General features: G+C 30.5%; 1 protein-coding gene across 7 annotated transcripts in view; it reads left to right on the forward strand.

The window, feature by feature from the left end:
- Positions 1-19255, forward strand: part of LOC132919441 (protein sprint) — an 85897-nt gene that overhangs the window by 35458 nt on the left and 31184 nt on the right. Inside the window, exons 1-2 of one of the 7 annotated variants that reach the window (XM_060981050.1) lie at positions 14794-14975; positions 15532-15755. The exons of 5 other annotated variants lie outside the window; for them this stretch is intronic. In XM_060981050.1, the coding sequence (XP_060837033.1) occupies positions 15553-15755 (203 nt within the window). In that variant the 5' untranslated portion in view covers positions 14794-14975; positions 15532-15552. Of the gene's footprint in view, positions 1-14793; positions 14976-15531; positions 15756-19255 lie in introns of those variants that run through there. One more of the 7 variants, XM_060981051.1, reaches the window with a different exon arrangement.

Here is a 19255-nt window from a genome sequence, read left to right on the forward strand (position 1 = left end):
ATTTAGGACTTATGTTTATTATTCATCAATATGTGGTAGCGTAAATTACTGGTTAATGTTGATAATTCTACAAAGATTTAGCAAAACGTGATATTTCATCTCTGATAGTATATACGTTTTATGTAAACTGGTGACGTGTAATATATTAAATTTGTAATTCAAATATTTACATACCCGTAAATCAAGAAAATTGTATAAAAGATATGAAAAACCTAATGTATAAATTATATAATACAATGGTTCTTACTTTAAAATGCATTATTTCGTTTATGAGTGTTACGGTATTGAGAATATAAATTAGTTTGTCTTATATTCAAAATAATGCGAAGTCGACATGAATGATGGAGTAGTCACATATGAATAAATCCGTTTTTTGCTGGGTAAATTGTACAACTTTATAGTATAATTTATGAGTACATGTGTATATGATACCTCTATGTATATTGTATATACATATATTTACACAACAGGTATACACTTTAGACGGTTAGTAATTTTTCATTAGCGACTTACAATTTGATTTTATAATTACTGCTATTATATTTTATATAGTTTATATCGAAAACCGAATTTTAATACGATGTAGATGTATATTTTATTATTTCGCCCAGTCTGGACTAGGAATTTTGAAATCTGTTTCAATCCCTACGTTTATCTATTTAAATTTAAAATAAAAAAAAAAATAATAATAAAAAACGATTTATTAAGTATTATATAACACTGTTATATATATTGTGATATTTTTTGCATGCCATTAATTGATCACATATTATATTGTAAACGCGTATATAACCTTGGTTACGATTCAAAAATATTATGGACGAGAAGGTGATAGGTACATATAGGTATATTAACGGGCACCTTGCACTTTGCAATCCTAATCGGTGTCGGTTAATGTTTTACTGCATTGTCGACCTTTAGCCATATCGTTCAAGCGTAAAAAATGTATACCAATGAGCGTTTATAGTATTATATAGTGTGCGACACGTTCGCTGAGTTTGGTATAATATATTTTTGTGGTCGAGGGACTTAGTGCGTTTTGATGTTAGCGAAAGTTTGTTCCGACCACTAGTTTGGCGTATCGCAGTTCTAATTCATATAATGTCTTCGAGCACATGTATCTTGGTCCCATCTCAAATACTTCTTGTTCGGAATAGGGAAATGAAGCTGGCGGCCAAAATTAATACTAAACTACGATTTGTACAATCCTTTGTTAAAATTTGTATTATTATTATTATTATTATTACGACTATCCTAAATAGAATTATACGTACGATAAATTACGGTTGGAAACTTTATAATACGTATTACGAATGCAAAATGTTCGTGTCATTAAATATTATGTTTTACCGAAGAACTATATATTGTTATGAGTTCTTTAGTCTTGTATATAAACACACGCGTGGTGCACACATACAGTAGATATTAAAAAAAAATTAACTATCTCATTAACTTTGAATAAAGTAATAGTTATAGATTACATAAAGATTTCGATTTGTTAATCATTTAATAGAATGTTTATTGAACTAGCTGCAGTAAAATAGATTAATAAAATAACATTATAGGCTTTGAAATACAAATAGTATACTTTTTTTTTATGTTATTTAGGTATATGTTGTTGTAGCAATCTATTTAATGTAATAAAAAACGAATGTTCATGTTACACTTTCAAGCATATTTTGTGGTTTAAACGTCTAAAATATTTGTGGTTTTTACATTAAGAGAAAAATAAAAAAAAAACCATAACGTATTTTCTCATACATATTTCATTGGACTTCGATTTGAATTTATTAAAAGAAATACTATTCAATAAATCTACGTGTAACGTGTATAGGTCCTTATACCCATAATTTAAACTATTTTTCAAGTGTTCCACGCAACACCAATTTTCATCTGCTCTATAATAGTGGTTCCGTGTTTTTTTGTTTTTGTTATTATATACGTTGGAATTTCATTGTAATGAGCTGAAAAAATTTATTTAGTATTTTTTTTTTTACCTATATTTATGTACATTAATTTCCGTAACAACTACGATAACATTCCCAAATGACCTTACACCGATATAATAATCCGTGAAAATATTTTGTTTTCTATGCTATGAGCCGGCACACGTTATTGTATTAAGCTCTGTTGTTATATTCAAAAGGAAAATTATATATAAACATGGATTTGAATAAAATAATATTTTAAATAAAAATGGCTTTAATATTTTTTTTACATGACATTTTCTCGGGTGTTTTTTTTCTCCGCTAACACTACACGGCTTATATACTATAAATTGTACATTTTAGAACGATTTCCATGACCTTATGAGTTATGATATTTTATGCTTTGAATGTTGGAAAAATATGCATGATAAAATGTTCTGTTGCGATAGTCAATGTATTCGTAATATGTTGAAAGAATATGCCGAATGATTTAAAACTTGGAAAAATATATTTGAGAATTTTCTGTCGTTTAATTTAAATACATAGTAGGTAAACTAGTTTCCACATAATAGTTAATAACATATTTTAAGTAATCTCGATGGACACCCTATTCACTCAATCCGGTTCTATCTTTGTATATTTCTTGTATAAAATACAGCTATTACAGTATTACTGATATTGTATTAATTGTATACAGTTAAATAAAAAATTTTAAAAATGAATAAATATAAATAAATAAATATAATATGTTGTTTAAATAAATAAAAAATAAAACAATTACTATTCAAATGATTTGTAAATAAATTAAATTTACTATGAGAATGTAAAAAAATATGACGTATTAGAAGATTTTCAATAAACCGTAGATTGGACATATTTCCTATTTTTCAAAATTGTTTGTTGCGTAGAATAATTCGAATGTACGCTTGATTATTATTATTTACTTTTTTTTTGTAAAAAATTTAAAATTAAAATGTTCCACCCCGAGAACAGCATTATATCATTTCTAATTTAGCTGTCACTAATTACTCGGTTTCACCGTAACTATTATACGTCTTGCATGAATTGTAAAATGTTAAAATATATTTCGTCTGAAACAAAAACGCATGTATCATAATGCCCTATGGAAATAGAAAACAATGTAGGTATCTTTATTCCGTTTCACCATCATTTCCTGTCGTCGTACTCGAGGCAGTTTTGGAAAAACTGTATATGTATGTACCTACTGCGGTGAATTTGTCCTTGGGAAAATATATAGCAAACAATGTAATTTCGAATGGAATGTCAACTGTGTTTTTTACGGTATCGAATCTTCATCATAGATAATAACAATAGTAACTCACTCAACTTCTTAAAATATAAATGTGTGCTTATAATATATAAGTACCTACGTATATATATATATGTATATACATTTTATAATATGTATTTTTTCTTTTTAAATGTCGCAGGTGCTCATACGGTGATCCATTTAACGTAACAAGACACTTATTATTTTATAAAACTTAAATGTTTTAAAAAGTATTTATTTTATATATAATTAAAAGTAATTTTCAGAATAATTTTTTTAAATTGCTAGCTTACTCTTTTTTTTTTATATTTTACTTAAATTTCATATTTCGAAGTAGAATATTATTTGGAGTATTTCGATCTATAAAAATCAAATTTTGGATAAGTAGTTCATTAGTTATTATAAGTTATAAATTATTAGTTTTTAAAGTTTCCACTAGTGAAGTAGTGGATTAATATTTTGCGGAGTATTTCTGTACCATTCCACTTTGCTTATTTATACTTTAAATACTTATAATTCATAAATTTGTTTAGAATTAAATTTTTTACATTGAAATTTAAGTAAAAAAATGTTTTACTTAAGAATAACGAATTAAAAGTATAATGTCGTCATAAAAGTTAATAAACTAACGATAAAAATTAGTAAAAAAAATGTTATTTTTTAATAACTCAAAATTGTTTACGTTAATAATTTTTGAAATCATCTTTGTCTTACATGGATCACTCTATAGTTGCCTATTTAAAATTCAATTAGATACATAGTTATAAATCAAATTTAGTTTATGTTCTTAAAATGTTAGTACGATTTAATTATATTATATGTGTTCTGATTTTGTCAAAAGAAATCTGTATGTTAACGTTAAGTGCAAACGCCGTAAAATTATTCTTTAATGATTGGGGCCTCTGGAACTGGAAATGTTATTCAAGACAAACGTGCATATGATTTAGTAATTTCACGGAGTACGGTTTCTGTCAAAGCCCACCCACAATAATGACTGTGTATTATGTTCAAATATCATTGTTGGAACGCAACTCGCAAATATGAGTTGACAATATTGCATATTACATTTGTTTGGCCATTTGGGTAACGTCAATTTTTTTCGTCAAACTGGTTCCAGTTTTAGGTACTGTCCTAACCGTTTTCATAGTTAATTTAAAAAGCAATTCCCATTTTCTCCGAAATTAGTGCCTACACGGAAATGGTTTCATCGCAGGCGTAACCTTTTCCTTCTTGTTAAAACTAATATTTACTTGCCATAATATTATACTCCAAAAATAATTGATTCCCCTTTTAGTTTATAAAGTTTAATGTTTTACAAATCTACTTGATTTTTGTTCCACGTGCAAACACCTTTACACATATAAACACTGTATTATTAAAGTCTATATGAAATAAAAGGATATTTTATTGATCGCTATATTGAAACTTGGTACACACATTGTACACATAATTTAAAATGCATTCTATAATATTTAAATGAATAATTTTTATTATTGAACGGGATAAATGTATATACTCATAATTCACTATATTATATTTGCTAATGTCTGATTTATTGATTCATAAATTGTACCTATTAAATTTTACGAAGTTGATTGTTTTGTTCTATACATTTCAATACCACATTATTTTTGTATTGTACTACGATTGTGTGAAAAAAATATGTAAAAAGTTTAGATCTATAAGTAATGTATTATAGTGCAGTAATTTTAAAAATGTACTAGCGAGAAAGTATAGTATAGGTACCTACGTATGTGCATAATGTATGTTCGTATTCGCAGATTTAGCTTGTTGGGAAACGTGTAATATTGCACGTATAACGCTAAGGCAAATATAAAACAAAATTAAAAGTAAATATTTATTGTTCAAACAGATATTCATTATTTAAGTAAACGACGGGAATGGATTGTACTCGACAAGCACGTACAGGTGTAGTAAACTGCAGGCTATAATAATATGCCGCTTTATTTGCCTATATAATAAAATAAAAGAAAAATCGATGGTTGAACGTTAGCATGAAATTGAATTGAATCTCTATCGTAGGTAGGGCACATTAACGGATTGAAAACGTCAAAGCGCAGTTGTATTCGAATTGATTAATAATCATCCTGTAATGTGTACCGCTAACAAATATGTAGGTGGTAATGTTTTAATTTCGATATACATATTAATATATTATTATTGTGTAATATATTATCGTCGTATCGGTTTAAATGTAAAACAGAATGATACGGATTTAGCGAAACCCTTTTGACCCGTGTAACGTTTAACGGGAGTATAGTTGTCATGGTGTCGATGATTTGTGCGCATTTCAAAAATCATTAACGGGTCCGTTACCGGAAATTTGATTTCGGATTGGAAATCCAAAACCACCGACTTGGGGTGGGCTAGCAAGAAGGATCGCACGCGCGGCTGATTTCAATTTTCATTCACACACACACGCACGCACGCACGCACACACACGCAGTTATAAAATACAGTGTACGGATTTAAACAAGTTTGAATGGATTTCCGATGCATATGTTATATATACATTCGCGATAAATCTCGCGTTTTCAATCATATTTTTTTTTCGGTGTCGAGAAGGAGAGACGCGCATAACTCGACTGCGGGTGCAGGACATCACAATGGGACGCTTTTATATAATATATTATAATGTTTCTTAATCTCGTTACGATGACACCGCGACGCCGGCCGTTCCTCGCACAATTGCGCTTCGGTTGCTCGGAGACGCCCGGTATAAATGCATTTCAATGTCGTTGAATTAATAATCGGATTCCATAAATCACCGAGATCTTGTTTTTTTTTTTTTTTTTTATAGTAACGTCGACGATAGGATGCCGGTGTGTTATTGTTGTTGCGACGTTCAGCTTTTTACGCGCGCCGAATACATATGAGTATATGTACTTATAATATAATCGTTCAGCGTGCCCGTCCGAAACGTAAACTTTATATTTATTTTTTTCGGGGTGGGAGGAAGGATCACGCTCAACTATAACAGATGCTGTACTGTCACTGTACGAATGTATCATAATAATCTCTGAATTTTAATAATACAAAAAATAAAGCCATATCGTATACGGAGAATTGAGTGTTAGCAATAATAATAATAATAATAATATGGTCTCGTTGTCCGTTGAGAATCGGATGAAAACAATTGTTGAAACGTCTCCCCGTATTAGACATGTCTTCTTTGACAAGATATATTATAGTTTATACCATCCGCTGTCGGCGTTTGAATCGAAAATTCTCGTCCTACTCTTCTGCGTATTGCCGTTAAGCTGTTATTTACCTCGTGGCTATTTTCAAAATGATTCAATAAGACAATAATATGTACTGTATTGCAGTAAAGGCAGTAAAGCGTTAAATCTCCATGATATTTTCAACGAAATATGTCTTTTTATTTCAACCGTGTTCCCTACGTACATTACTTGTCGAATGTAATTTTATCGTATATTGTTTGATGAAAATCCATCCAGTACAATAGGTTAGGACTCAAGACATTTTTGAATTATTATATTGAATTCGAAATTTATTTCGTTCATATTAGTTCTAAATGAACAAATAGGTTAAACATTTATTCATTTTAAAGCCATTGTTACTTTGTTAAATACTAATAAAGATAATGGGTTTCATATTTCAACAAATGTTGGCTTTTAATATCTAGACAAATCATAGGATTATAAAATCGATTTATCAAATAATTATTATATGTAATTATAACAACATCAGTAATTAAATATATTTTTATTTTTATTTTTAAACTTAAAATTTAATAAAATTATATTATAACATAGTATATTTGTAGATATTATAAAAATTGATTAAAATCGTGCATAACACTAATTTTATTTCAATTCCTTTTGTTTTTTGATTTACCAAGTACTATGTCACGAACATTAAATATAGTGTTTATAAAAACTTACTTATAATGAATTGCATTATAGAATTGTTTTACATTTATTATTCAATTGTCATGTTTTTATTTAACTTTAATAATATAATATTATTATAGTTACTTTTGTTTTAATTTTTTTTTTACATTATATTCTACAGATATTTTAGTTTTTAAATTTATATTGTGGCCGTCAATTGTAATTGAAGGATGTTTAACAAATTGACGTATTTAAAAATTCAGTATAATTAGAAAAAAAAAAATACCGAAAGTATAGATTTAATGAGATAGTTATTGGTCCCTATGGTGAAATATTTTAAAACAATTTGTAAGTTTATAAGTTAACTTCCCAAACTTTAAAAAGACATCATTAAAATTCAAATATAAATTACTTTTAGCGTTGAGCTTTTACACAGATTTAAATAATATAAAAAAAATAATTTTAAATTAATAATATTAGCTAAGTTTTCCTTTGTTTTAAATTAATTGAGTTATATATAATTATTTTGTTTATACAAACTGAATTTTTTTCATACCTAAAATTAGATATTAAAAAATTGATTATTATTATTGACTATTTATATCAACCTATTCTATTTTTAAATAATTTTTTCAAATGTATTTAGTCTAATACTGTTATGATGTTTTTCGTAACTTATTAAAATGACACTTCTTGTCAAAAAATAATTAAATCTGTTGGGTTTGGTTGTAATAATAAACCAACAAACTGGCGACAAAAGTTTAATATTACCATTTCGTGGAAATTAACGAGATCCTAATGTTTGAGAGCTTTCATACAACAGTAGATTTCTCAAAGGACCAGAAGACTTAAGACGATGATACATTTTCACGGTTGGGACTTATGGAGGTGGGGATCACGTGAGCCCACTTAAGTCGTCTTTTTTTAATTGTCGTCTGTTTCTTATATATACGATCTGCATTTCCCCCGGGATCAGCTGTGTAAACGGTCTTTATTTTAATTTTGCGTAAAATATTTCATTTTTGCCGTACTGCCGGTTGCAAACAAAAACGCCGACCCCCTCTCGTATCCATAGTAGCAGAGACAATAACAAATTTGACCCGGCTTATTGTGTGTTTGTTGCACGTAGAAATAATGAAATATTATTTTAAACAAAAGTTTTAATAATATTTTTTTTATGGTTATCAATTTTAAACAATATACATATTCGGTGTTTGGCGTTTTAAATGATAAAAATATATTACGCGTATATACCATGTCCACGTTACGATGTGTATTCATATATGTAATCCATTAGTTCGTTTATGTACAAATTATTTTTATTTTTTGTGATCATGACTAAAATGTTAATCTGCAAATGATGTTTTAATGTTAGAGGATATATATATATTTGTTATTTTATAGATACCTACATAATAGCCTTCTTTCTTTTTGGAAACTATCTAAGCTCTGTGAAGTTTGACCTTACGTAAATGTTACATTAAGTTTTGTGAGTTATTGATATTACCCTCCCTAAAAACATTTCTACATGGATTTCTTGTAAATATTGTATTACACTAAAGCGATCTCCTAGGAATTTCTTTAGAGTCCAATAAGAATTATTGGCCTATGGCCAGGTTTCGAGTAATTCAAAGATTACGCATGTGACCTGTATCGTATCACGCACACTTAACTTTTTCCGTATTATTATTTTTGACAAACCATTTAAGAAAACAGATATCGCTCTTTAATTTTTCAATTTTTAGTATAGTTTTTTTTCCCACAAGAAAATTACATCACCGGTCCAACAAATCGTTTTAAACATATTTTTTGTCCTGTACCGAAGAAAAAATAAATCAAACAGTTTTCAATAGATTTTTATGGACAATTTATTCTATTGTATAACTAACATTAAAATCGACCTTTTTCCTCGCTATGGATGTATTTTGGCCTCAAATTGATTCTATAGGTACAATAAAAACTCTAGAACGTTGCTCGCGGACTAAAATTGCTTTAACGTCCAATCATTTCCCTAGTGACCGGCAAGCAATTATGGCATTCCCAGATGATTATTTAGTAGAGCTCGCTTTTATAAAAATCGAGTGTGGTTATTACATATACCGCCGATTTTTATCTGAAATAATAATTTTCCACGTGGAAAGTTGTTCACGAGAGTTTTATTTTTATGGTCGTTTCCCTGCCACCACATAGTACACACATTCCCTATTACCCCCAATCGTGTTCTTCACCACTCTTTCGCTTTTTGTTCAGAATATTGTCTGCTTTTGTTAAGTTTTCCATGTATGCGCTTTATTTATTCGCACTGTCTATATCGATGCAACGTAAAACTTTGTAAACTCTTATAACATATTACTAACATATTATTATGGTTTTTATGTAACTTGTTTGTCTCGATTCATGGTGGCTTATAAAAATTGTTTGAGCGCACATTTTCAATCATAAATCGTATGAAAAATAATATAACGCGTACCTTTGTATATCACGATTTATGATTACAGTGAACGTTTTTAATATCACATCAGCTCGTTTTATTAAATTGTCGAATCGTTTCCAACACACACACACACACACACACGCATAGATGTATATTATATGTTTCAGAATTTTTACGCCACATGTTGTGAAAAATCAAATCACATTAATTTCGCATTTATGAATAATATTAGCTGAAACAGCACAGTAATCAATGTATATAGTAATATATATAATTGTTTCATCGCGCTAAGAAATAAATTAAAAGAATGAAATGCGTGATTAATAAACGTATAGACGTTATAAACAATATAGACATTTTTTTTTTTATATTTATGTGAACGTCGGAGATTATTAATTTAAACTCATCGCCGTGATCTATTATAGTTATGCATTATAACGAAGCAACGTTATTATTTAAATAATGTATAGTTCGGCATGTTTTTCGTATTTGTCAAAACACATTCTCGTCTTTATTGAGGAGAATAAAACAAATTTGAATTTGAGTCTATCAATCTCTCTCTATATATATATATAATATTTTTTTCAGTCTATTGATGTTTATTAATTTGCATAGTCAATGAAAACAAAAATAGCACACGGTGATTAAACGGAAACGAGGCGTACAACATTGAGAGTAAAGCACGTAGGCTGTCAATTATTTTTAATAATTTCAATTTTTTTTTTTAACAACGGGCAATGGGCATCGACGTTATGTTACTATCTATGTATACATAAAATGTCTATACCAAACCATACATTATGACCTTAATCCACGGTCGCTTATTGTGCGTGTAGTGCACGGTCAAATGGATATGATTTCGAACAAAACACTGCAGTTTTAAGCCGTCGGACATTTTTCGTCGGATTAAAAGCTTCGGTCCATGCTCGGGATCATTGTGGCGCGCGCGCGATCCCGTTGAACTGTTGAAAGGTTTCTATGCTGGAGAGGGGCGGGCAAAAAAAAATATTAATGACTCGCGTGTTTCAACACAGCATATATACGTATAGTCGGTACACGGGTTGTTGGTATACATAGAGATTATTTACCGTGGACCGAGTGAGAAGGGAGTGATAGGGATAGTGCCGTATTTATATATATTATATGGAACGTAATCCGACAAACAGAGGGCTTTCGGCCGTCTATATAATAGCCGACGCACATATAATATATACACGCATAGTTATTGTTGTAGACAAAACGCGCGCCCGATAGTGAATAATCACAAAATGTTCATTTCGGCTGCAGCCCGTTTCGCGATGTCGCTGGTAAAAGGCGATACGCGGGTTTCCGGGATAAAACGGCGGCGTTTTGCTAATTATTTTCGCTTTGGTAAAGTTTCTCTTTGATATATTATGGCATTCAAAACGGTATAGCGTACATACGTACGTATTAAGGCATATTATATACGGACGACGGTGAAACTGTGTTGTGCGTCTGTGCGTTACACTGTGCCCGCAGATAAATATTTTCCTAGACGGCCTTAAAAGCTTTTCTTCCTCGGTTTTTGCGTCACGTCTTGTTGTTGTTGGCGTGGAAGTCCGACGATGGATACAGAGTAACGGCCGTTAAGAAATAGAATAACGTCGCGGGGAGTGAATGTTATTTTAATAGTTTTCCCGTTTGACTAATGCCACTTGACTTTAATTGCGTTTATATAATATAAAAATACAACGTCCAACGCTGTCGTATAGTTTTAGTTTATATTTGGAAAACGAAAAACAAGAACCGTCGTCGTCGTCTATCGACCATGCAAGCGCATTATTATTTTTTATAGGTACATTCACTCGATCGGCAGTGAAGTAGGTATAACGATATCAATTAACATATACGGCTGTGCAAATGAAGACCCGACATCAAAACGTTGTGATTTTGCAATAATTATAATATTATACCCTAGAATCTGAGGTTTGAATCGTGCATTTATACGAACAATGAACAGTTTAATAATATCATCACACGTACCGACGTGTACGAATACCGAATACACGTGCAAATTCATTACATTACATTACATTACAGATACGTACGTATAATGAATACGTCGTTATGGTCGTAGTTGTTATGTGGTGCGTAGGTGTATAATATGCGTATTATGCGAAATTATGAACACATTTGGTTAATGGTTCGGTGGTTTTCGGGGCTGTATACTTCACCCCGGGTTTTGTGGGTGACATGCATTACTTTTATCTGATGGAATTCTATATATATATACATACAGCGCGGTGCCTACACGTACGTACACGTCTGTAGGTATATACTTTCCCCCAAGTCGTCGTCCGGAAATGTTTATCAATAGCTGTCTGCGTGACCACAGTCGATTTAGATGGTGCGACGACGATATAATAATACGAGTATAAAGACGTGCCGTCGTCGGCACACCCCTGCAGTACTGCCGTCATCAATGATGCGTCGAGGGTGTATGTGTGTTCACCGAAATCATCGGACTGCAATGCTGCACGCGGGGAGAAGCTTCCGTAACCGACTGCTGTTTAATAGCGTCGTTGATGGACTTGGCTTCCGCGGTGTAAATCAATTGCTGCTATGTTTTATATGTAGTATTATATGTACTACACACCCGCGTGTATTATCCTCGTTTATTGTCTCGTCGTGCGATTTTCGACCGATTGCTATATTACATTATTAGGTATTATTGTCGTGTTTTGCGCGCGCTGTTCCTTCAGGGGAGTGTAAAACATAATAATATATAATTTAATCGTGCGATTAGTGATGGCATTCAACGAGATTGTGTGTTGTGCGTCGGTATCGCGGTCGACATTTCGTACAGGGCCTCCTGAACACACACACACAATGATATTATATCGATAGATTAATCGACTTGCGTGCGTGGCGCGTGTAGGAATGTACGCGTTGCACTCCAGACAACAACAACGATAATTAAACATCACCGGAGTTCGTGTACCGGACCGTAATTTCACAAAATCTATGCACACAGCACAGTAAACAAATGTTTTGTGTTTCTGCAATTGGTCTTGAGCCAATACGTCGGTTAAATTATAATATTATCAAAATAATTCGTGACACATGACGAATATCGAATAATATATTATGACCCAAGTGAATATGTCACTGTCCCCTATATGTGGGTTCAATTGTGGTTAATTAGATAGACGACCGTTTTGGGACTTAATACCATGTCCCCTCCGAGAAGACGTCCAAAAACCGATGACGATACTTTTATTGTTTAAGTGCTTTTTTATGTATTTGTCGTCACAAAGTTAGCACGGTCAAGTGTATTCGACGTGTCTATGAAACTTGTTTCCAATTGACAAGCTTTAAATTTCGTTCAGTGTGTTTTATCCATTTGATAAAAAATTCTTTTAAACTATTTTTTTTTAAATAGCTCAACATATTTATTAAGAATATAAAACTTATAATTCGAGTTAAATTAATTTACAAATATAATGTTTGTATTTAAATAATAGTCCTAAGTAGTATCAAAATTCTTGAATAAATTATCAATTTGTTCAACCTGTAGTAATTATAATTTATAATATTTATATATTATTATTATATTGTATAACTTGAATAATGAGCTCTTAATTGTATTTTGTAATTTATTAATTAAACATAATATGTGCTTATTTAATCATTTATCTTGATAACGTTTATCTAAATATCATAATAAATATAAGCAGGCGAATAAGCGATTTGATTCTGTTATTATTTTCCAAGCCGGCAATAAATGCGTGTTTAATATTTTTGTACATTTATGTGAAAAGCTTTTGGTTCGTTAAACTAATTTCGTATAGTGAAAAATCGTAACAATCATAAGGAACCGGAACAAGAGTTACTTTGTTGATTCGTTTCCTCCTGTCCGACTGATATGTTCAATTTGCACGATTTCGTTAAATCCCACGTGGGACGTGTCTGCCCTAGCGTTTCTTACCGATCTCTTTGGCAATAAAAGTCAATTTAGAACTAACCCTTAGAAATTATCGAAAAAACCCCTACAATTTGATAAATTCGAATTGAGGGATCTTTAATGACCCCACAAGGCCTCAACTTACTCACAAAATATGACATTAATCCCGCCATGTTTAAAATAGTTATAACTATAATGCTACGATAGACATCTTCAAATACTAAAATCTATATTTTGATAATTATTTTGTTTGAAAAAACCCCAATAACCTCATGATTTATTCTTTTAATTTTCCTCTCATTATAATGCAAAGTTCTTCGAAAAGTAGTTTTTTTATCATAAATATGATATAATATATATTATCTAATAAAATATCATTGAAATTAATTTTATTATAAATATGTTATATTGATAAAATATGTATGATTCAGTGATATTTCTGATCTATATTTAGGTATTAATAATATAATATATCAATAGTAATTTATTTATCATCGGAGTAAATGGTAATGACTTGTGTTAATGCTAAAACACTGAAACTAATTTTGTTTAAACATACTTGAAGTTTTACTCGGCTTGACTTAATTTAGCTAGAGTTAACGAATTACTTTGTGTGTGTGTGTGTATAATAATTTTGTAAAGTGGCATTTATATTAAGTTTAAAACATTACTCTAAAATGCGCCGACCTAATTATGTCTTCCCGCGTATATAATATACGATAATAATATAATATTATAGTGTAATATGTTGAATAATATACTTATAATCACAATAATACCCCGACGAGGTTTTGTATATTTATATATTATAATAATATATCAATACCATTATTTAACACAGTTGTTCTGACGATAATAAGGTAATTTTTTGATTAACTGAATCGTTTACACCACGGGTATATATTATAGTCAAATTTATGTGATTATTTATTGGTTAATGGGGAAGTGGGAGGGTGTGGGGTCACTGGTAGCGGCACTACAGTTTAAACAAAATATATTATGCATCTAAGTATATTTTTAGGTTCAACCTAGGTATATACATAACATACATAATTTATACGTATATACAACATGACGTACTTACCTTTGGAGGTAGCCGGGTACTTATAATATAGATCTGCTACTACTTAAGTTTGTTCGATAAAGAGTTTGATGTAATGGAGGAAAAAGGTCAGACGCAATGTACTGGTTATCGTCGTTCAGCGAAACGATTGATTCGGTGCACTTTGGAGTGTAGGATAAAAGGGTTGTAGGCGGAAGAGAGTCGGCGCTGCTGCCGGTCTCGCTGTTTTTTTTTCTCGCACGACGATGACGATGACGACGCCGCCGCCGGTCCGTTCGACGCGCGTCAGTCGCGCTCGTACGTCTCTTGCCGACGGTCGTGCCTCTCGCACGCTCGTGATTCTCGCGTCATCTCGCGGTCGTGTGTGTTTCTGTGTGAGTTTACGTCTTTTTCTGTGTATGTGTGTGTGTATGTGTGCGTAATTCTACTGTTGCTAGGATTTCGACTAAAGAATTTATGGTAAATAAGTATATTATTTACGATTGATTTTATTATTCATATTAGAAATTTCCTCAAACACTATAACCGCCGCGACACATTGACCACAGACTTTATTCATTCATTAAATATAGGTTTTTCCATCACTTCCAAAAAAAGCCATCTGTATCGTTGTTGTACAAGTCATTAACTTAACCCACACACGGGGCATAGTTATATAAAAACGCTCACGTGTGTATAATATTATATTATGCGTGTGCTGCAATATTGCCCGCCGACGGCGACTACTCGATTTAGCATTCCTTGACCCTAATGTGGTATTTTTGCCGTTCGCCTCGTGTGTCACGTCTTTCGGAATTATTTGCCCGTATCCTTTTTCCACGGAGGATCCACGGTTCACCGGATCCGACGATGGTAAAAATAGTAAAAAAACGAAATAATCGATTTGTTCTGTGTCCGGTCAGTGTTGTCGTGGTCGTTTTTTTGTCATTATTTTAATTCCATTCTTGTGTCTTGTCCCCATGACAATAATTTCGGACTCTTGTTCAATCGGTTTTTAAACGCCGCGGTTTTCCAGCTCGCTGTGTAGACCACCGACATGCCGTCGCCTAGCATCGAACACCTGTGCAACGGCGCGTCCACGTTTCTGTCGCCGACGTCCGACCGTGGTCTATTGACATCTCTGAATCACAGTTTGAGTTTTGTGAAACTCAATCGCCGGTCCGTGTCGCCGACTTCACTTAAGCCGTTAAACTGCAGCCGTCGGTATGCAGAAATTGGCAAGAAAAGATTGTTTTTTAGGTGAGAAAAAATTATTTTGTACTCTTAGTTAAAATAAAAAAAAAAAAACTGGTAACTGAGACTTAGGATTGTCTAATCACACGCATTTATTATTCTAGAGTACGTACTGTTTGGTATAATAATTGTTTGTTGGTATTTAAATGTATAATAATTACGCTCCTCTGTGAATGACATCAGGTATAATTAAAATGTAATGTCTTATTATTAATTGTGCGACTAGAGAATGTTTAATAATTTCTAAAAGATATATGCACATAAGAAAATAACAAATATATATGGTTTATGGTGGTTATATTATTATGTTATGTTAGTTATGTTGCGAATTGTGTATACTATGGTAGGTATATATTTTATTCTTAAAATATATGTTAAATTCTCATAGAGTAGAAAATCTACTTCATAAATACACATTGAAAAAAATAAAATGAAAAACTGTTAAATAATATAGATTTAAAAAGTTTGATCTATTTTCATTTTAAATCGTTTGTTAAATTTATTAATTATATTATTCCCTTTTATTCTTGATTTCCGAACATTGTACTTAAGTTATACAGTATAAAGTTTTTCCAATTCTTGATGTTTAAAATAATAATTTTCATCTTCGTGGAATTCTGTCATATTGTATACAAGTATTGATATAACTTGTATAATTTTATGGAAAGTTTATCGAAAAAATGTTCTTTATTTATAAGAAAAAAGTTTTCACTAAATATAGAACGTTTTAAAAACTTTTATTGAACTTTAATTACCATTCAATTTATCTTGTGTTTAATAAAACTATTTTTAGATGGAAAATAACCGAACATCAATTTACTATAATATATTATATTAAAATAAACTAGAATTGCTTAAAATATATAGTTATAAAGGTTGTATAATGTATATGTTATATATTGCCTACGACCAACCTTGAAATTGAATGATACGACGATAAATATCACGTAATACGTTTAAATTGATGGAAAAATAATGAAAATAACTTTAAACTGATACATAAAGAATTGGGGTTTTTTTTATAAAAATAATTATCTATAGATTACAATTTTAAACTTTATTTATAATTCGTTGGAAAAGTTATTTACATTATAATATAATATTGACATTTTTTAATAGATTTCAAACTTTTCATATAATTGGATTTTAAGTCTAAATCGACGGACCGTTGTCTTATCAACATACAATATATATTTTTTGTTGTTAAGCACTCTGCATTATTCACTCAAAAGTTTCCGTTCGTTTCAGTCGATTAATCCGATTACCAGATTCTCTGTCCTTTCAATTTTACGTCTACATAAAGGGCATTTTCATATTCTCTAAAGAAAAAATATTATATTTCTTTATTGTTCTCCCTCTTTTGATCAACTCACAAATGTTTAGTCCTTTCGATGTAGATTTGAAGCTAAAACACTTCAGTCGAGATTTGAATCGAAAAAAATAAGGGAGTGACAAATCGGTTATCGTTAAAAGCGTGCTGAAACAATGGTGAACTAACGATCGAAATTATTTCCTCCCCTTTTCAAGAAGACGTTTTATCACGAGACGTACTGTCCCACATACCGTTATGCTTAATTAAATCCAATTCCGGCTTGTCTTTGAAAGGATGTCCGTCTATCCATTAAAACTTGCTTGTAAGGCACTTATAAAGTCAAATTTGTGTATACACCGTACACAGCCTGTGAGCCAGGAGTTTTTCTGTCGAATTTAAGTTATTTTACACAATGTCCGTGGATTTAAATTACTTTCTGAAATCGACCCAACAAGTTTCCTTTTTTACAAATCGTACAATTTATTATTGTTAATAAAATCAAATCAAATATTTGTCATGTTTTACTAATAAATAAAATGAATGGGAATAAAAAATAATTAAATAAAATTTGGTCGAATAAAAAAAATTATTTAGTTATTACTTATTGAAAACAAAAAATATAATTTATAATTAAATATTATTATCATAGAATAATATAATATGATTATTTTACTTTCATTGAGGAAATAGTTAATAATAATGAGTAGGTACCTACTTTATAATAATGCACTGCATGTAATTCTAATTAAGTAGAAATATCTGTATTTCTATATTGTTATTCCATCGTTTCATAATACTATTAAAAACATGAATACTTTATTATAAGTATTTAATTAAAAAAAAATATTATGATAGTAAAAATCTTGAAGAAGTATAGAAAAGTTTAAAAGCCTTGATAATTATACATATTTAGCATTATAAAGGAACTTAAAGCAAAACTTGATAATTAAATCGATTAATTTATATAATTCTACGTTTATCAAAATCATAAAGCTTATTTTATTTTCAATGAACGTAATACAAACAATTGTTCAATGATAATCATCAGATAAATAAATATATTTAACTCAATTCACATTATTTTAACAATTGTTTCGTGTAGACTAGCTGTGGAGTGTGGACTATTACGATAATTAACAATATTATTCACGGCTTTTGTTGCCAGATTTTAGGTTAAACTTTATTTATTTTTTATATTTTTAGTTGTAGAATAATGTGTAGACAATCATTTTTGTTTAATAATTTTGTAACGTCCAACATTTTATAACTAACACCTGTATTCATCTAACCGATTTAAATCAATATTTCTCTGATCGGTTATTTATAAATATATTTGTATACAACTATGTTTTAATGGGCCAACGCGAATGTCTTTATGCGTTTTCTCGTATTTGCGTCTAGATGCTCCCTTTGGGTCCTTGAATATTTCATGAATTTCCTCTCCGGTTGATTAGACCGCGTGCTCGGCTTCCTCGACATGCATAATACATGCACAGACCTGCTCGTGTTTGGCCCAGTTGATCGTCAAAAAAATAAAAAATAAAATAATAATAAATAAAGTAAAATACACAGTAAGCCGCAAAGGTCTCGGACGTCAATTGTGTAGTAGGGCACAAATGTGCACGAGGGTTATACAAAATGTCACCCAATCCCAGGGGCTGAAGTAAATTTGTGTAGGAACCAACCGATATTTTATAATATATTCTCACGCTGAACAGCTAGAACACTTGTATTACACCATCTTACATATTATAATATTGTGATATTGGTCAAATTTATAGATTGGTAACCTGTTTTTGCGTAATATCTAATCTATGAAGTGTATAAAACTTGTTTTGTATTTGTTTGACTGACCGTGAATTCGTTTTGTGAAGGATGAAAATGATTACAAGACGTTGACCCGCACATTGTATTAATTTTGATCAATGTAAAATTATACATTTGTATCAGTTATATTACTTATATCTTATAATTAAAACACCCTATTTTTTTTGGTTCTACGCATTCATCATTTCTTGAGATTAAAAAACGACGATGTGTGGGTACATTATATTGACGGATTATTGTTAATCTGTGTAATTTTATATATTCTAGTTAATAACTGTTTGAATTTGTTTAGATGAAGGTATTTAAAGTGAAACTTTAAATTTTGTGATTTTATGCAATTTTTTTTATAAAAATGTATTATAGATTT

This window comes from Rhopalosiphum padi, chromosome 2, assembly GCF_020882245.1.
Source record: "Rhopalosiphum padi isolate XX-2018 chromosome 2, ASM2088224v1, whole genome shotgun sequence".
Lineage (NCBI taxonomy): Eukaryota > Metazoa > Arthropoda > Insecta > Hemiptera > Aphididae > Rhopalosiphum > Rhopalosiphum padi.